The sequence below is a fragment of the Panthera onca genome, chromosome A2 (genome assembly GCF_046562875.1).
Source record: "Panthera onca isolate mPanOnc1 chromosome A2, mPanOnc1 haplotype 2, whole genome shotgun sequence".
Classification (NCBI taxonomy): Eukaryota; Metazoa; Chordata; class Mammalia; order Carnivora; family Felidae; genus Panthera; species Panthera onca.
In genome coordinates this window covers 155481130-155501702 of record NC_138340.1, presented here as the reverse complement: position 1 = coordinate 155501702, position 20573 = coordinate 155481130, and the positions used below count along the sequence as shown (strand labels likewise).

The 20573-nt window shown below is 51.1% G+C and overlaps 1 protein-coding gene across 1 annotated transcript in view; it reads right to left on the bottom strand.

Moving 5' to 3' along the window:
* The window catches only part of TMEM178B (transmembrane protein 178B), a 357133-nt gene that overhangs the window by 26823 nt on the left and 309737 nt on the right, over positions 1 to 20573 (bottom strand). Inside the window, exon 3 of the mRNA XM_078438541.2 lies at positions 6417 to 6554. Coding sequence (XP_078294667.1) covers positions 6417 to 6554 — 138 coding nt within the window. The remainder of the gene's footprint in view (positions 1 to 6416; positions 6555 to 20573) is intronic.

Below are 20573 nucleotides of genomic sequence, written 5' to 3'. Positions count from 1 at the left end.
GCCTGGAGTACCTTGTGGTATGCCAAAAAGTAACAGGGGCTCAAAAACCCCCTCAAAACAAAACAACAACCAAAACCCACATTGATGTCAAAGAGGCACAGGGCCACCTGAAAGAGCTCCCAATGGCCAAAGCTGAAGCTGGGGCACTAAAACAAATCTAGAATTGGATTATAAACCAAAGTAAAAAATTAATATCCACAAGTCCACACTGATATAAATAAATGACTGAATCAATTTACAAATGGAAAAGAGAGGGACGCTTGGGTGGCTCTGTCGGTTAAGCATCCGACTTTGGCTCAGGTCATGATCTCACAGTGTGTGGGTTCAAGCCCCACATCGAGCTCTGTGCTGACATCTTGGAGCCTGGAGCCTGCTTCGGATTCTGTGCCTCCCTCTTTCTCTGCCCCTCCCCCACTCACTCTCTGTCTCTTTCTCAAAAATAAATATTAAAAATTTTTTTAAAATTAAAAAAATTTTCAAGTGGGGAAGAGAGGCAAATCTCCCTTATAGAAGAATTCCAAATAACTTAAGTAGATACTCCACCCTAAAGGAGAGGGAGTCGAACTCCCCAGTCCTCAGGGATGGGCTGTGCCTGGTGACATCCTTCCAAAGAGAACAGTATGGACAGAAGGAAAAGAGAGTAACTCTGCAGTAGAGAAACCCACACACACGACTTCAACCAGGTGATCAGGGGCAGTGTCATGAATCACGTGGGCAGGTTGTACTTGTAACACGATGTGATGGAATGACACTTGACCTCTGCCCTTTTTCCTCCCAAACCCACTACTCGGCCTAATGACGCACAAAAATCAGGCAAGTTCCAGCAGAGGGGCCAGACTGCTCTATGGATGGGCAGGGCTCTGCGGAACTGCTGAGGTCATTAAAAACAAGGACAGTCTGAGAAATGACTCCAGCCCCAGGGAGCCTAAGGAGATGTGACAACTAGATGGATAGATATCAGGTAAAAACATAGAGAATCTGAATAAACTGTGGACATCCGTTAATAATAATTTATCAATATTTATTAATTATAACAGACTATGCTAATGCAAGATGTTAATAGTAATGGAAACCATGCGCAGGGGCAGAGGGTAATATGGGAACTCTCTTTACTGTCTGCTCCATTTTTCTGTAAATCTAAAATTATAAATCTAAAAAATGGATCTATTAAAACAAAAAAGGGGATCTGAAGGTCCGAGAGGGAGGAAGTCCGGGCCTCTCTCCTGCTGGCCCCGAATATGCAAGCTTCCTAGAATTCTGTAGCTGCAGGGAAATGAATCCCACCCACAACACTGTGAACCCTGGAAGAGGACCCTGGGCTCAGAGGAGACCAGAGCCCCTGCTACAGACACCTTGACTGCCGTTTTGTGAGTCCCAGAGCCGAGAGCCCAGTTAAACTGTGCTTGAAATTCTGATCCGTAAAAACTGTGAGACAATACATGTTTGCTTTAAGCTGCTAAAAAACAAACAAAAAAACTGAAACCACGACACAACAACAAACATTTCAGAAAGCCCTGAGTGTGCCGTAGAAAGTTGAAATAATGAAAATGTAGAGAGTGACTAGGTGGCACCATGAATTTGGGTGGTCAAGGAAGCCCCTTCTTGGGGTGACTTTTAAGCTGGAGTCTGAGTCCGAGGAAGGAGCCAGCCAGGAGGCCCGTGCAGGGGGGACACCGTGAGCAAAGGCGGCAGTCAGCCCAGGGCCTTGCAGCGAAGCCCTGTGTGCTCCAGGGAAGGCAGCTGGGCGGCTGGACTGACCTGAAAGCAGGCAAGGGAGGGCTGGGGGGATAGTATGAGCCAGATGACATGGGGCTTCCATTAAGGACAGAATGTCTGGTTGCCCCTAGGATCCATATGTGGAGATATTACCCCTGAGGTGATAGAATTAGGAGGCGGCGATTTGGGGACATGATTAGGTCACAAGGGTGGTGTCCTCATGACTGGGATCAGCGGTCTCATGCAAGAGGCCCCATGGAGCCCCCCGGCTCCTTCCGCCACCTGAGGACACAGCATGAAGGCGCCAGCCTGTGAACCAGAAGGTGGTTCTCACCAGATGCAGAATGTGCCAGCACATTGATCGTGGACTTCCCAGCCTCCAGAACAGGAAGAAATAAATTTCTGTTGTTTGTAAGCCATCCAATCTCTGGTATTTTGTTACAGTAGCCCAAGCTGGCTAAGACTGCTTTTAAAAAAGGGTGAAGACTTTGGATTTTATTTTCACTTTGACTAGAAGAAGCCTTTGGAGCACTGGTGGCAGATAAGTGACATACCTGACTCACAGTTTTAAAAGCATTATGTTAACTCTGCGAAGGACTGATTGCTGGGTGCCAGGGTGGCGTCACGGCATCTAGATAGGAGGCTCCAGGATTAGCAGAAAGCTCACAGAGGCTTGGACCTGAGTGGTGGTGGAGAGGGCGATGTCCTGCAGGAGTGTGTGAGAGGGCATGTGGCGGGGGTGGGGTGTGGGCTGGAAGTTCACACTCATCTTGTGGATGTGGGCCCTGCGGTGGCTCTGAGGGTGCCCAGTGGGTGAATTACAAGGAACCGTAGCCGCCCCGGGCTCCCCCACCGCGCTGTCTTTTCCCCGTGTCATCTTGTTCCTGTGATTCTGAATACCACTGATGACTCATCAAGACACACGTCTCTGGCAGTTGCTTGCACCCAGTTGGTGCCGTGCCACGCCGGGCCAGATTCTCTCCCGGAGGCTCTGGCAAAGGGGACACTGGATCCCACCCACTGCCCCCAGCCCCCGGCCCGACTAATTCGCCCTACTTAATTAATTGCCTCCTCTGCGCTGAGTGTTAATTAAACAATTTGTTGCTGGTTGTTTCCCAAGGTGCGGGGTACCCTCTGTTTAACCAGGAACTAGTTAAATCTGGAAGAGAGTCGGGCCCAGGGTGGGCCATCCTCCTTCGCGTTGGAACAGAGAAGAGGTTGTTAATAGAATTCTGCTTTTTTTTTTTTTTTTTTTTCTGGCCCTGGTCATTTCAACTAATATCAGGTAAAATTCCGTCTTGGACTCTTGACTCCAAATTTACCTTTTTCATTCTTGCTGACCCTTCTTCTTCCACCTGTTCACCACGCCCTTGCCTGGCCAGCACCAGCCCAAATGCTGCCGTTGGTCCCCACCAGCTGTTGTTGTCACTCAATCTAATCCTTGGGGCACCAGCCCGTGCTCAGTACAGATGCCTGGAATGCCAATCTGGGGGAAAGCTAGGGCTGAGAGACCTTTTTCGGTCCCACTCTGCCACAAATACCCAGAGTCTGAGTGACTGATTGTTTTGCCATATCCATGACATGGCTGTCACTGGTAGTGGACTCTCCAAGCACCTCAACAGCCTAATCCTAGAAGGTTGATTCCCAGGGGCCAGGGACGGGTCAGGTGCTGGGAGGGCTTGGTGCTGAAAGGGCTCTTTGACACACGGGGTTCTATAGGCCAAAGCATCTTTCGGCGTTGACACCCGGGCCTCTCTAGTAGCTCTCTCTGCTGAGCAGGGATCGGGGAAGGACCGCGTCTGTTCCTCAGTCGGCTCCCTCTCCAACTCCTAACTGAGCCAAATTCACGGGGTCAGGAGATGGCAGCTGCTCTGGGCATCTGGCCCCCCCACGGCTGTGTCTGGCCTAGTTGGAAAGGACACTAACTTGAGGCAGAAGAGAGTGTTCTCCCACCCTTGGGAGCTTCAGCTTCCCCAAAAGACCACTGTTCAAGGGATCAGCTCTTCCTGGCTTTGTCCTTGTTCTCCTCCGTGGGAGCCTGGCCCGATGGTGCCCACGAGGTGTGTGGACACCACTTCTCTCCCTAGCCTCTTGTGGGAGGGCAGATCCCTACTTATGGACCCAGCGAACGAAGCTCCAGGCTGGAGGGAACGGGTTAACTCCAACCAGGGCGGTGTCCCTGTCAGCAAGAAACAGCTCTTAGAACAGCAACTTCCCCGAAGCTCTTCTTGATGCTAACATTCTATCATGAACTATGATTTTGCCGTAATAAAAAAATATAGTGCGTGTCCTAGAAGGCAGATTTCGCTGAGCCCCTCAGTAACCAGGGCTCGGCTAGGTCTCCAGAGGAATAACTGAAGCCCTGTCGTGGCACCTGCCCATCTCTTGCCGCATAAGGCTTTGAGAAACAGTCACAGAGGTGCGGGAGTGGAGGGAAGAAAGAAAACAAATCGTGAGAGGTCTTGGCCAATTGGCTCATCCCTAGAAGCATAACATTTTACAACCGGAGAGAGCTTGAAAGATCAGCTATTCCTCAGGCTCTCACCCTGCTTGCACATGAGGATCACCCCCAGAAGTCCTGCTTGGACTGCTCTGCGGTGAGGGCCCAGCATCAGTGTTTTTAAGGGCTTTTCAGGTGATTGGAGTGTGCAGTGACTGAGAACACAAGGTGAGCAATGCGCTCACTCGTCCACTCTGAGGGATTCCTCTGATTCCTCATCATTCCAAGCTTTCAGACTGTCTTCTCCAGAGCCCCAGGCTTGCTGGTTGTGGGCAGGGTTCCAGGCACCCCTCCCTCTGCCCCTACACCTTCTCCTGGGAGAGTTCTCACCTATGTCTCAGGGGAGCAGGAAGCGCCCCTGACCCCACCCTGGTCACAGCTGTTGGCCCAGCTATGGTCACTCAGTTCTGGCCCATTTACTGCCTGACCAATGGCGTGTGACCTGGCCAGAGAGGATAAATGGGCTAATCACATTACCTCTCTCTCTCTCTCTCTCTCTCTCTCTGTCTCTGTGTCTAGAAGCTGACTTGAGCCGCAGCAGGGAAGGAGGTCACCAGAGTCCTGGAGACGCGGCACAGTCACACAGGATGTGGGCTGTGCGCCTGGCCCGGAGAGCAGGCAGTGCATGCGAAGGGGGCTGGGAACAACTCAGAAGGGTGGGGATGAAAGAGTGTCAGCGCCTAGAGCTCCAGGATTCCTGCTCTGCCTGCGGCCTGTTTGCTCAGCTTTTCTCCGATTCCTAGGAGACCTTTCTAGAGCCTTAGAAAAGCCCCGTTTTACTGGAGCCTATCTCTGTATAACCAAAAGCGTCTTAGAGAGAACACTCACTACAAACAGGGCCACTCTGCTTTTATCTTTTTACATTTCAGGGTCCATGGGATATTTTGACTGGAAGGTGGACACAAAAAGGTCTCCACTGTGGCGAAAAAGGAGTGAGGAGGCCAGGGGCTGAGCCCGACCCCTGCTTCACTGAGGACACGAGGCACGGAAAAAGGACCGGCCGGTCTTGCGGGCCTGTCTCCATGGGAGACCAGAAGGAGGGGTGTAGGGACTGCTAGGGATCCCCCCTCCCTCCCTCCCTCATGACTGTAAGCACGGGACATCGGACTCTGGGGGCAGAGGGTTCCGTCAGCCTGGGGCACCCTGGAAAGCCCTGTCTTGTCTTTGGCTCAGAATGGCTGTGCTTCAGTGGTAAAAGGGCAAACTGTCAGGCCCCAAGACGAATCCTGCAATTCTCCCCCTCTCCCAACCGATAGCTCACCAGCCCCAGACTTCTCTCCGTGCACCCAGAGGGACGGCCATTACCTTTCCCCAGGCTGACCCAGTCCTTCACCTGCCATCTCTGCTCAGAAACCCGGAGTCAGGCCCTTCACGAAGGGAACTTGAGCTGGTCATAAGCATGTGGTGCCTAAAGTCTAGCTGACATCGTTTCCATATGTAGGACTCACTTTCCTTTCTTCCCATAAATATGTCTAATTCCTGCTATTCAAGCTCAGCTCCCCCTCCACCTAGCTCCACACGGTGCATCAGTCCACTTCTTGCGGAGTAGACTGTGAGAAATATATCTGACGGTTAACCTCAGGTCTGGACTGAGACGTCAGGGAAGACAGGCGCATGCAGAGCGTGGATTGACTTTGCTTTCCATGGACTGGAACCTACTCCTGCATAGCCATACGGTTCTCTGTATCTATAATCCTTTATAAGGACACTGGATCAGTTCAATGGCCATGACACTAGCAGAGAGTAAGGGAGACAGATATGACAAAGGTCTAGCCTGGTCCTACCACCCTTAGAGTGCCTTATTTGGAAACGGTAGCAGAATTTAGGACTCGTAAATCAAAGGTGAGGATGGGCTTTTAAACAGGAACTACCCAAATAGCACCTGCTTCCCATCCCAAAGTCCAATATCTGCATAAAAGGCCTGAGCATTTTCTGAGGTCACGCTCACCCCCAGTCTGATACCTCTCTTTCAGTGCCATAACCTCACAGTCTCCCACACCAGGCGGTCAGCCCCTCGAGAGCTGAGGACCAGATCTTATCAGCGTTTGCATCCCCAGAAGCTGGCGCAGCGACGGATGCTAAGAGGAGCTCAAAACATGTCTGATGAATGAATGAATGCATGTCCCCTAGCCATTCTCCCAGAATCCCAGGAGCCAGGATTGCTTGGCTCCCCAGCAGCTCCCCAAGCCTGAGGCCTTACCTCCCATGAGGAAGAGAAGCCCTGCTACATACTGCATAAGGCCCCGGTCCCAGCAGCAGCCCAGCACGCCGATGATCCAGCCGAAGAGGATGATGGCCACCGCCATGCCCATGAAGCCGGCGGTCATCCTGCGCAGGTCTGTGGGGAAGCAAGTGGGCAACAGTTAGCATCAGAACCTAGAACTCGCAGTCAAGGTGCATCCCGGCCCCGGGTAAAAAGGGAGAGGGTGGCACACTGCAGGGGCGGGAAGGCAACATACCCTTTTCAGACAACCTTGCACAACTGAGCTTCTTTTGTACAGGAGAGAGGGCCCCTGGCGGTAACTCTCCTCAGGTGCAAAAAGCATGCCAGGACAGTTTGGCTGGCAGGCACAAGGAGAGACTGCCGTCCCAATCGGCGTCATTTCTTATGCACCTTTGTGCCAGGTGCAGCGCTGTCGTTCCCAAGCATCAGGCACAACGGTCTTCAACAGGAACTGCCTTTATCCTTATTCAAAAAACGGAGTCAACTGCCGAAAGCCTTATGGCTACTGAGTACCAGAACAAGGCATCAAACCCAGATCTGGATGGCTCCTAGGTGCTAACCACAGCATCATTCACCTCTCAGGAAGAAATGGGCCTTTGGTGGAGGGCGGGGGCTCGGCAGATGGGCTGCACCTGCCGAGTGCTCCCTCTCTTCCCTCCAGGGCTGACGGGGCTCTCCAGGAGGTCCAGTGCGAGGAGGAAGCTGTTGGCGGTGTCCTGTTCCTTCCCTCTAAGCCAGCTGGCAGGGGCTCAGCTTTCCCCGCATGTGGGGCTGCAGGGCGGAGAGCCAAACTTGCTGCTCTCAGACCGAGCCCCTGAGCAGGCCTCTTCAGCTCCCGTGGACCCCAGGTCAGCCCAGCTTTCTAGGTCCGGCCTTTCCCCGTTCCACGCCTCGCTGACCCCACTGCACAAAGCCAAGGTGGGTACGGTGAGGAGGGACGTCTGGAAAGGCGGTGTTGTTGGTGGAAGGGAGAGGGCAGAGATACTGTCACATGTCAGCCTCTTTCTAGGTGCGGCTTCCTCCTGGATCTCTCCACTGCCCTCCAGGGCATCCCTACCAGCCTCACGCTCCCTCCCTGGCGTCCAGCCTTCTTACCTCCCTCCTCCTCCTGACCTCCTCGCTGCTAGTCCTTGACTCCTTCCACCCTGCCCCAGCCTTGCCAGCCTGCCGCTCCCTGTCTACCTCTGCAGTTTGTGCAAAGCCCATCTGCCAGCCCCAGCCCCAGCCCCAGCCCCACCAATGGGGCTCCAAACAGGAGCAAGCCATCTGCCCAGCCTCTGCCCCGGGGCTTGCCAGACAGCCTGGAGGGCCCCATGGGCACTCCTCCCTCTCAGGGAGGGGGAGACTGGGAGTGGAAGTGAGGGCACCTGACAGCTAACCACATCCACACCCGTGGAAGCACAGGGTGATCTCGCCTCATGCCTACAAATGCCTGGCAGGTCTCCATGCACCGCGAGGGCGCCCTGCCCGCTCTGTTCCTCTGTCACTCCAGTCACCCCCATCGGGAGCTACGGCAGATCCTGGCACAGTCAGGCTAGAGAAACCCTGGCCTTCTCCCCTCGGAAGAGGGATTTGGTCCATGCTCCCTGACCTGACACGGAGGATGAGACCCTGGCAGCCTCCCCAGGAGGCTGGCTGGAGGTGGGGAGGGAGGGGCAAAGGAAAGCAGCTCGCACAAAGGGCAGGACAGGACCCTGTTGCAGAGGCAGAAATCCACCCACGGAGCACGTTCCTGCTCTACCCGTCCTCCTCTGTCCTCCCCTGCCCGACCCGGAATGCCTGCCGCACCGGGTAGAAGTAATGCCCGTTCCTGTCACGTATGTGAACTGCCAGCAATGCCTCATCATCATGCCACACTACAGATGGCTCCGATCACCACGGTGTCCGAGGAAGCTGCACGTAGGACATCACTCGATCGCGGCACTCAGACGTGCACCCCGCTTCCCGAGCCGGCTCCCCGCTTGGTGCGCGGGCACCCACAGCCAGCTTGAGGTGAGGAGGGAGGCACAGTCTTGCCAGCTGCACAGGCACCACCTCGTATCCCGTGATCTAACTGCCCTGGTCGTCCTGCCACCTGTCTCAGCCCTTCTTCCTCAGGCGCCGCCCCAGACCCTCGCGTGAACCAGGCCGGAGCTGCCTCCTAGGTGGAGAAGAGCATCCCTTGATGTGTGAGTCCATTTGGAGGGACTCCCGCAAGTGCTGCATCCACTCTCCACTGTGGTCAAGGGCAAGGAGGCGGTGAGAGCGGCGGAGGAGAGCTCGGGGTATTTTTGGATTAAAGTAGGCTTATACCCCCTTACACAGATCAGGAAATTTCACTCTATGCCCCTTTTCAGTGCATGAAGGGCTTCTAAGATCTTGGTTCCTTTGGCAACATCAGAGATGGACAGCACTGCTGAAACCACCTGGCCCCTCCCACTGCACTTGGCCTTGCTCATGGAGAAGCCTTACTGAGCCTCAGCCCTTGCAGATCCATGGGAGATTGCCTGGGGGATTAAGTGGACGATGTGTCCGGTAAGGTGTGTCCCCCCAGGCCAGAGACGGAAAACTGGGCTGGGCAGGAAAAGGAAATGCGAATCGGGGAAAGAGGGAAGGCTATCATGGTTGGTGGAGGAAAGCAAAGTGTTTAACTTACAGGAAAAGGCACAAGGGCAGGGACATTTCTCTTGTAAAAGTCCGGAGACAGGTAACAGTCATCTGTGTCCCAGGCCTGGGAGGGGCCGTGGCCCTCTAGCAAGGATTAGGTGCACTCTGTCAGCCAAAGCCGAGGGCCGTGCTAAGCTGCTGATCTGGAAAAGCAGGATGAAGACCAGAGGTCGGGCCTGAGTATTTTCACCAACCGGGAGGATTTTTACCGTCACCCTGTGAGTCTGATTTTGCCAGAGCCGTGCACGTGTGTTTGGTTATTTCGTTCTCAGACCCACGTGGTAATTCAGGGCAGCTGCATCAACAACTTGCAAACACAGGACAAGAAATAGTCCTATTTTACAGACAAGGAAAGCAAAATCCAAAGTTTGTTTATTTATTTTCAGAGAGTGAGCAGGGGAGGGAGGGTAGGAGGGAGGGAGGGAGAGAGAGAGGGAGAGAGAGAGAGAGAGAGAGGGAGAGAGAGAGAGAGAGAGAGGGAGGGAGAGAGAGAGGGGGAGAGAGAGAGAGGGGGAGAGAGAGAGAGGGGGAGAGAGAGAGAGGGGGAGAGAGAGGGGGAGAGAGAGAGAGGGGGAGAGAGAGGGGGAGAGAGAGAGAGAGAGAGAGAGGGGGGGGAGAGAGGGGGAGAGAGGGAGAGAGGGAGGGAGAGAGAGAGGGAGAGAGAGAGGGAGAGAGAGAGGGAGAGAGAGGGAGAGAGAGGGAGAGAGAGGGAGAGAGAGGGAGAGAGAGGAGGAGAGAGGGAGAGAGAGGGAGAGAGAGGGAGAGAGAGGGAGAGAGAGGGAGAGAGAGGGAGAGAGAGGGAGAGAGGGAGAGAGAGGGAGAGAGAGGGAGAGAGAGGGAGAGAGAGGGAGAGAGAGGGAGAGAGAGGGAGAGAGAGGAGGAGAGAGGGAGAGAGAGGGAGAGAGGGAGAGAGGGAGAGAGAGGGAGAGAGGGAGAGAGGGAGAGAGGGAGAGAGAGAGGGAGAGAGGGAGAGAGAGAGGGAGAGAGAATCCGAAGCAGGCTCCAAGCTGTCAGCACAGAGACCCATGTGGGGCTCGATGCCACGAACCTGAGATCGTGACCTAAGCCAAAATCACAAGTCAGATGCTCAACCTATTGAGCCACCCAGGCACTCCTAAAGAAGTTAGAGAATTTATTGACAAACCAGTGAAATAAAGGAAGAGTGAGCTGTGTGGGAAAAGAAAATTAATAATGCAGTTAAAGAACATACTGAGCATTTCTTCCTCCCAAATAAAGGGAGAACTATAGGTCTGGGATTTTTTTTTTTCAAAGATGGGAATCCACACGGATGGGAAAAGAGGAGAAATGACAACACACAGGCCTGGAAGCAGCAAAGCTGGCGGACGGTGCACTTGGCTGGAGCCAAACTGGAGGCAGCAGCGTTGAAGCAGAAAACCAACCTGCGGAGTTCCCCAAAGTCTCGTGAACTGGCACCCACAGGTTCCTTTGGATCAGTTAGTTACCCACAGGGGGAGAACATAAATAAAAGCAGGATTTGGTGGAACTTGTCTGAGATGGAACTAGATCCCTAGATCCCTCATCCACTCTGCGACACTAGGGGACCCCCCTCCCCTTCCCTTTCCCTGGAGTGGGGGTGCTTAGCACTGGCGGTTGACAGGCTCGGTGAGGGCCATTCCACATAGGTGAGGAAGTGACCATTCACATACAGAATGTTGTATCCTTGCCCTTGGGACCCTAGCCCCCTTCTCCTCAGCTCCCGGAAGCTGACTGCCTGGCCTCTGCCGTCCAGCCTGGGGGCTAGGAGAGGTCTCTCCAGGGGTGACCAGCCCAAGAGGAAAGACCTAGATAGACACTCAACACTGGAGGAGCCCGACAGGAAGCCCCTCTGACCACTGTGCAAGGGAGCGTCCCACGGACAAGCCCGCCACCCACTCGGTGCTTCCAGACAGCTTTGGCAGGGTCACCTGCCGACCCAGCACCAACCACGTACATATAACCTGGGAGCAAAGGAACTTTAGGAAACGAGCTGCACAGAGAAGAGGCAATAACTCAAAATTATTATTAATATTCCCAGAGAGGCAAGACATGAAACGTATTTGGCCTCCGTGAAATAAGAACAGGAAGGAGTCCATCGAAAAGAACTATCTGGAGAATACAGCACCTTAAAATAACAGAATCAAAGTCACTGAAATTTTTATTATAAAATCAATTCCAACTTATGTATTACCAATCCTATCATGTTCCTAAGAAAAAGACTCGAGGAGGCTTATAACACACGCACAGTGTAACCAGGATAAAAATAATTAATGAGAAAATGAAGGACCCAGAAAATAAAGAAAAGGAAGATGAAGCCGAGTATCACATTCATATGCAAAATTTGGTCCATGAGGTCCTTAGGAAGGGAATTATGCTTGCAGTACCTCAACTTAAAGGCAATACTCATGACTTCCATTGTCTTTACACCTTGGTTGCTTTCTGTTTGCGCTTGAGTAAATCCCGAGGACCACTCTGCCTGTGGAACGACCCACGTGCAGAAGACGGCCCCCTTCCTGCCCATCTGCACCTACCCTATGTGCCAATTTTATCTCCTGGGGAGGAAGAAACTGTCTTTTTTATTCTCCGTGACTGCTCACTGTCCCAAAGCAGTACCCTGCACCCAGGTACTTATGTAGCTTGTATTTCGTTAGCCATTTCTTCCTGCCTTTTTAGAAACGAAAGAAAAGGGGACACACCTCACTCGGGTATCTGAAGCCTTGTTAAAATATTATGCGAAGCTGGTCTAAGAATAAATCCCCTTAAAGAACCCGGGATGATGAGTCGGACTCTGCCAGCCAAAGCAGAGATAAAGAAAAATCATCTCATGAATCCTTTTGGGTTTGAGCCCATCATCTGTATTCAGTGACCCTAATGTTTCGCGTTCTAAGTTTTGAAATGAGAAAGGTGCATTCTAAACTTTTTAGAGAAGGAATTTAGTTCCGTGCAGTGGAAAGGCTGGGCAGAAGGGGGTAGATAATGAGGGAGGGTGGAGGACGAAAGGCCAGGAGAACCATTAAACAGAACCAGAAAAAGCAGTTCTCCCTCACAGAAAAATTTTGATTTTGAAGTTTTACACCCCTATTAACATTTAAATTGAAAGGTATTGCTCGAAACTCTACACAGGAAACCAGGATATCTGCATTTAAGTAAATACCACTTAGAGAAGGAAAATATATATGGGCTCTGTATCTCTCTCTATTTGCTCTTTAAAGACAGAAAAATGATGATGATTGTAATTTTTTTCCCCATTAAAAAAAAAAAAAACAAATGGTGAGGGTAAGTATGCGTCAGACCCTCAGGGAAGGTAGAGTGGAGATGGGGGGGGGGGGTGGGGGGCGGCGCGGGGACACTGTATTAATGGCTCCAGAGACCATGGTGTGGAGTGAGCAGCAAGGCCAAGGTCCTCTGCGGGCCACATGGGTTTAGCCTTCTTTGCTGGAAGCTCTGCCTTCTGCATGATAGGATATGAGCACATCGCCCCGGCTGCAAGGGTGGAAGAGGGTGGGTGGCTAGTCATCCATTTACGAATTCATCAGTCCCTTGGGGTTTAAGGTCACAGGAACTGGAAGGTAGAGCAAGATGGTGAGGCCAAAACTCAAGTGTTTTTGCCCCAAGGGATCAGTCTGGAAGGAGAGAGAGGTGGGGGGGCAAGAAAGAGAGGGAGGGAGGGGGTGGAGGGAGAGAGAGAGACAGAGACAGAGATAGAGACTTGGCAATGAACATGCCAGCCGTGGGATTAACTCAGGACAAATGGATTCAAATGAGAAGGAATATTCCAGGAACCAATTACGGCACAGCAACCATCTCTGAAGTGGGGGTCTGGCTCTGGGTAGCCACACAGAGATGTGACAGCTGGGGAGGGAAGCACGGATTCTGGGAACCAGGCTGCCTGGTTCCAAACACTACCCTGCCACATTCTGGCTGTGTGAGCTTGAGCAGTTAGCCTCTGTCTCTGGATCGCGGTCTCCACATTTGTGAGTGGAGGTTAGGACAGAACTTGCTTTAAAGGGTTTTTAAGAGGATTAAATCGGTTAATATGTGTCAACTGCTTAGAACAGTACCTGGCAAAATGCTAGAGCTACACAGGTGTGAATAGAGAGGGACGTCACTGAGAGTGGCTCCCTCTTTTCATGCTTCCGGTCTCTTGCATTTGTGGTATGGAAGCATAAAATGGGCCAAGTAACAAGTTGGGGTTAGCCTCTAATTAAACACTGGGTACCCAGAGGGAACAGCCTCCTGGAATCTGTTCTTATGCCTCTAAGGTACCTAGAAAAGCTGAGGGGAAGGCTTTCGTTTTCTTTTCTGTTTTCTTAATTAAAAGAAAAAAAAACAAATAAATAAAAGATTTTTTTCAATGTTTATTTTTGAGAGAGAGTGAGAGAGTGAGCAGGGGAGGGGCAGAGCACGAGAGGGAGACACAGAATTGGAAGCAGGCTCCAGGTTCTGAGCTGTCAGTGCAGAGCCCGATGTGGGGCTCAAACCCACGAGCTGTGAGATCATGACCTGAGCCGAGGTTGGATGCTTAACCGGCTGAGCCGACCAGGCGCCCCTATTTTTCTTTTTTATTAATACTGATAGGCATCCACCCCAGAGCGTGGACCAAACAGCGGGAGGGCTGAGGCAGCTCACAGTGGGGTGCTGCTGGCCCTGGAGGCTGTTTGAACCCTGGGCTGTCCCAATGAGCACTTGGCTGACTGGAAGGGACAGACACAGGCTAGACCACAACTCTGCTGTAGAGGTAATGAAAATCAAAACAGAAGTAGCTAATGGGGGACTTTGCCTACAGTTTTCTCTTAGAGTATAAGTTGACTCAGCATAATGTTATATTTAAAGAATACTTTTGGGGGGGGGGGGTGCGCCTGGCTGGCTCAGTTGGTTACACTTCCGTCCAACTCTTGATTTCGGCTCATGTCGTGATCTCATGGTTTGTTGGTTGGAACCCCACGTTGGGCTCTGCACTGCTGGTGTGGAGCCTGCCTGGGATTCCCTCTCTCTTCCTCTCTCTCTGCCCCTCCCCTGCTCACCCTCTCTCTCTCTCTCTCAAAACCACACTTAATAAAAAGTAATTTTTACGTGAAAACAAAATAGCTCTCAGGTTTGACTTGCTCCGATCCCTGAAAGGCCCTTCAGAACTGCCCTCTGCCTGTCCCTGCATCTCCGTCTTTCTCCAAGGCCCCCTGGGCTCGAAACCCAGCGGTCTGAGTGCCAGAGAGGCCTGGCGCTTTCCCCCCTTTCCCTGAGGGCACAGCGCTCTCTGCCAGCGTGGCTGCCCCCACACTCCGCCTGGCAAGCTCCTCCTCATCCCCAAAGGTGTCGCCAACAAGCAAACTCATGGGACACTTCAGCAGACGCTGGTGTTCGGTGCCTGGGCTGGCTCTTCCCACATGCCTTATTGTAATCCTTCCAGTAAATGCAAGCTTGTTCAGGGCTGTGCTCACGTCTGGGTTTTTTCGTTTTTGTTTTTTGTCCTTCCCGTCCCCGGCACATTGCCTGACATAAACAGGTGCTCAATAAATGTTGGCTAAATGAGATCACCATCCCACCCTGCAACGGTTACTAAAACTGAGCACACCACAGAATAAAGCAGGGCGAGGAGGATGTACCTGCCCAATTCAACGCGCTTTGGTGACTCATATGTCACCGGGATTTGCAGCCAATTTCTCTCTCCTCCAATCTTATTTTTAAACGCCAAAAGTAACTATCACTTAACAATCCAATATAGTTGTTTATTGCATACAAACAAAACATCAGTGTACATCCAGGTTCCAGATCACAGAGAGCCATGCAGCATGGGGGGCTCCTTACCACAAAGTTTAATGACACATAATACCCCACAGGTTAGAACCCCATAGACCTTTCCACACTGACCCCCAAGTCAGGAAGAGATCGTGGGGGGAAAGGTAGTTGCTATAGAACTAAGAGGTGGTTTCTGGGTCAGAAGACAGGCTTGAAGCTTCCTCCTCCTCACCCCTACCTCCGGATCAGAGAGCTGCCATAAATAGGGATATTATGTGATGATGCCATATACAAATCACATCCATCGTCAAAACAATGGGAGGCAAATTGCAAAATGTGTACTCGCCTGATGAGAGCTGGATCAGCAGCTAAACCAAGTGTCTGGAAGAGAAGGATGAAGGGGGAGAAAGCCCAGAAGTGAGAAGCAGAGTCCCACACCAAAAAAAAAAAAAAAAAAAAAAAAAAACCACAAGACTCCCTTCTCCCTGTAGTCCCACGGCTACATCAACAGCAGAAACCACAGAAGGGAATGACAAAAAGGGAATTCAACTTAGCCAAGCAAACACACCTGGGAAGACCAGCTCAGCACCTGGCCCTCTGTCCCCAGGGTCTTCCTACTGTGAGTGATGAGCTAGACCAGTACAACCTGCCATTCCATCTTGAGAAGCTCCCACGTCTCTTCCTCTCTATATCACGTGTCACCGACAGTTGCTCTGAGGGCACGGGACAGAAATCAGGGTGGTTGGCAAGGATGTGTCCCCAGAGAGTCCCCACAAAGCAGTCAGAAGATGCAAGCTTTAAAGCACACAGGCAGCTTACAGGGTACTATCTCTCCAGAGAAATGCTGTAGGCGCCGGAGAATGGGCTAATGACAAAGAACATGAATAGCCTGGGGACGATAAATGGGCATGAACGTTCATTGTGCATTTACTATGTGCCTGCAGCGGGTTGTGTAATTTACATAGGACACGTCCATTAAGCCTCTGAATGGCTCTGTAAGGTAGATGCTATTTTTCTCATTTCGTAGACTTAGAACTCAAGACAAGGGAATTTCAACCAGTGACACAAAGACCAAGGTCACCAGCTAGGAAGAGGCAGGTCTGGGAAAGGTCCCCAGTCTGCCTGTGCCCTTCCCACTTCTCAGACCTCTTCAGATTCGGTGCCACTTCAGACCCCAGAAGAGAATTCAACATTCAATAAGAATGCAATGGAATATGACTTGGCTATTACAAATTATTCTTTTGAAGAATGTCAATGACGAGGGCAAGTTCATAACAGACCATTAGATGAAAAATAACACACAGATCTACTTATTCCATATGACCCCTACAGTGCAGGTGTGTGCCCATGTGCATTGAGCAGGCACACCTACATGGGAAGTGCAAGGAAGTACACGAGATGTCAACAGGGAGAATTTCTGTAGGCCTGCAACTTCTGCGGGAGCTTCCTGGGTGAAATCTGAAACCTGCCCCCATGTGCAGAGGGTGGGGAGAGACTGAAGAGAAAGACAGCCCCTCCGTGTTGGTAGGTGACAAGTTTCATAAGCAAAGGAACTTACTGACGAGGCTTGTCTTGGCCGCACCAGATGAGCCGACCTCCACACTTGCCCATCGAATCTTACAAGTTCATGTAGAGGCTTTAACTGGATTCAGTCACATCAACCATCCAGATGGTCTCAACACCACATCACCGACTATCTTCAGGCTGTGTCCTTACAGCAGCCTCTGGGAGCAGGAAAGGCAATTAGAACCCACTGTCCCAAGGACAGAGGACAGATCAGAAGCCTCTGAGGGCCAGGGTCCAGCTCATGGGTCAACCAGTGGTCACGTCCTCTAGGTGACCTCCTCAACACTTTCTGGCTTGTGATCTTTTGGATTTTGTTTCTTTTCTGCAATGGGAAGGTGTACTTTATCAGATGTTGAATTCTTTGGAAGATTTGAACTTCACCGATTTTAAAGTTCTAGGTCCAAATAACGAGGCCACCTGCCCCAATCCGAACTATCACAAAAGATAGTGCTATCTGGCCCGGCCACAGATGCCTTCTGATGAGTCCCGCCTTTTCAAAGACAGACTACCATGAAATAGTTTCTGGTTTCTTTTTATTTTTTAATTGTTACTTATTTATTTTTTTAAGTAGGCTCCATGCCCAGTGCGGAGCCCAATGTGGGGCTTGAACTCAATGACCCTGAGATCAAGACCTGAGCTGAGATCAAGAGTCACACACTTAACCGACGGAGCCACCCAGGCGCCCCTCGTTTCTCTTTTCATGATGAAATTGAAAGACCTGCTATGCTCCTCTCTGGCTAACGGCGTGGACTGCGGAAACATCCGCCACCGGAGGACAGAGCTTCCCTCACTAGGCAGCCCCAGCACAGGCCAGCGGGAGCCGAGTGTCAGGAATGGGCTCTACGATGGCATTGCCCACGCCGGAGTTACCCCAGAACCTCTAAAGACTCACACAAACGTCTACAGCCATCTCCTTACCCCAAAATGTCCCTCCAACCCCTGAGATCCCCGGGAACAAAGCACAGCAGTACCTGAACAGCACGATGGCAGAACAAAATTAACAAATGAACAAAAACACCGAACGTTATGTTAGAAGACCTGCATTTGAGACCTGGTTCTCCACGTACGGGCTGGGTGCACCGTACGGGTCCCAACTTAACTCTTAGTTCTGAGGCGGCACAGCTGAGAACAACAGGTGACGAGCCCCCTCCCTCCATCTTCTAAAGCTGGCTTGTCCAGCACGGTAGCCACCAGTCACACGAATACCTGAAGCTGCTACTGAGTCCTTGCACTGAGGCACGTGCACGTGGAAAACACACACCAGCCGCCAAAGGCTCAGTATGAGTTTTCACCAAATATTGCAGGGATAATGTTTTTTATTGATTACATGGTGATAAATGGATTAGATAAAATGTTATTGAGATTAATTTTACCTGCTTCTTTTGACTCACTTACCATGGCTAAAAGAAAATTTAAGATCAGAGGTGTGGTTGGCGGTATATTTCTATGGGACAGCGCTGTTCTAAGAGGTGGAAAACCTGTGCTAAACGTGCCGCCAGGGGCCCCAGGCTATTCTGCAACCCGTGGAGAGCTCAGCACCTTCTGTCTGCATATAACAGGAGGACCCGCCCTTCCCCCATGTCTCTGACAACACCACTTGAGGCTGAGGAAAGGGCGCGGAGAACACCACTCGGAGAGCCGCCCGCAGGGACACAAGACTTTGGAGGACACGGGATGGTACCTACATGTAGCCTGAAAAAATGAGGCAGGAAGTTGGTAAGAGCCACCTGTGGCCACAGAGTGGTGACAAAGCCACGCATCCAGAGTTTGGCTAGGGAAGGACCCGGTGCTTTCCACCTGGGCCATGTGAAGGCCAATGAAGAGTAAGGTTTCCTTAAAAGGCTCCATTTAAGATTTTGCCAGTAGGGGTGTGATGATTACAATAGAAAGAGTCTCCATGGGGGAGGGGGGTGGCCTAGGGGCTAAGGAGGAAGTGGAACTGGGTCAGCTGGAAGGCACATGCCTGTATCGGGAGGCAACAGTGCATGTCCGTCCTGTCCCTGTAAAGCTTCCCCAAAGGAATCACAAAAGTGCCCTCCAGAAGACAGAGCCGCCACCAGAGCCCTGCCATGTGCAAGGCATCAACTCAGACAGCAATCGCACCCGGCACCAGACCCCAGGCGCCGTTCACCCTCCTCCCTTCTCCTCCCCCAACCCTGGGGGAGCCAGAACTAGCAGGGCTCAAGGGCAGCAAGCGGGGGACAATGAGACTACAAGGCTGAACGCACCTTTCCTCTCACTGTGGGTTTCCAAGAGCGGGGCAAACCCAAGCTAGGAAAGGGAGAAGACTGAAACTAGGCACAAGGTTGAAAATCTGCTGTCAGGTCTGACTCACATTTTAATTTCTGCAAATGAAAATTTACTCATACCTGAACGTTACCCCCAAAAAGCCGTGCGCTCTCCCACAGAGGTCATCTCGCAATGGGGATGGGAGATCAGACAGAATGACCTTAAGAGGCTACAGTGAGAAAAAGATAAATTCGTAGACGGCAGCCTTTTCTTTAAATTGGTTATAGGTAATCTTATACAAGTCATATCTTCCCCACGAACGATGATGATAAAATGAGCATTTTTTCTACGCCAGGTATGTCCTAAGCACTTCCTACACATGACCGCATTTAATCTTTCCAGCACACTGATGAGTTTATCATTCCTCTTTTACTGAGGCGATAATAAGTAACTTGCCCAACCCAAGTCAGGCAGCTTACAAGTGGGAGATTCCAAAACCCAGGCTTTGAATCACTGTGCCCTACCGCATCCTATGAGATCCGTGACAGCACTTTGTAAACTCTGAAGCGCCACCACAAATGCCAATGATGGTTTATGTTCATTGCCAGGCCACAAGGCTGAGGAACAGATACAACGGACCTAGTGGACATTGTTGGTATCATCTAATGTGTTTTTACCAGGCTCAGGGCACAGCAGTCATTGCAAACAACATGGGAAATACAAGACCGCTAACTTCTTCCCCCTTAAAAATCTTTAAATTTGCAATGCAGGGAAAGTTTGTTTTCTAATTTGTAAGTATGATAACGAAGGGGTCTGAGGAACGTGAGCTCACCTCTGTGCACATACAAGCAAAGGTGTTTCCCAAAGCCCATGTGCACAGGACGGCAGGAGCAGAAAGTGGGGCAGAAAAAAGGGTGCTTGGGAGTAGCAAAAACCATGGAATAGTGGTGAGCACTGCCCTGGGAACAGAGCTGGCCTCTGAGCCTGTCCAGTAGTTCATTACTTCAGGGAGTCACGTAATTTCTCTGTTTATCCATCTACTTTCTGAAATGGGGACGGTAATATCTTTCCTGCCTGGAGCCCGGAGGGAAGGATGATTCTGCTTCAGCAGGTGTGATTCTCAGCCCCATTTCTGCAATATGTCAGCCTGCCCTTATCTTGAGAGAGAGAGAGAGAGAGAGAGAGAGAGAGAGAGCACAGCTCAAAAATAAAGACTAAGTTATTAAAACAATAATACATGTTTGGGTGCCTGGGTGGCTCAGTTGGTTAAGCGTCTGACTTTGGTTCAGGTCACGATCTCACGGTTTGTGAGTTTGAGCCCCGCGTCGGGCTCTGTGCTGACAGCTCAAAGCCTGGAGCCTGCTTTGGATTCTGTGTCTCCCTCTCTCTCTGCCACTCTCCCACTCATGCTCTATCTCTGCCTCTGTCTCTCAAAAATGAATGAATGTCAAAACAATTTTTTAAAACAATAATACATATAGAATACATACCTAATACATCATGAAGTCATTTTTGAGGAGTGCTGAATAATCTTAAATCAAATCAGTGATACCTGCCACAGGCTGGGAGTCACTGGGCATGAGACCCCAGAGCCTCTACCAGCTCCCCACCAACCCCCGCCCCAGGGTCCTCTCCTGTTAAGCAGATGCTTGATGGTGGTCAGTAATGAGTAAATGAACTTGGCAGACCTCTCCTTTTCCCTTGCGCCTTCCTCTGTGGCTCGCCTGACTTGTTCTTGGAAGCTGTGACCCAGGCTTCTTCGGCAGATGGTTAAAGCTCATGCAAATAAAGATCTTGTCAAGAAATGGAATTCTGCAGGAAAAAAAAAACCTAACGTTCTATCTTACCCTCCACCTGAAAACAATTCTATCAACAGAAATTCTCTCTTTGGGGTCATCCCCTATGCATTTATTTATTCATTCAATGCATTTAAAAATTTTTTTTAATGTTTATTTATTT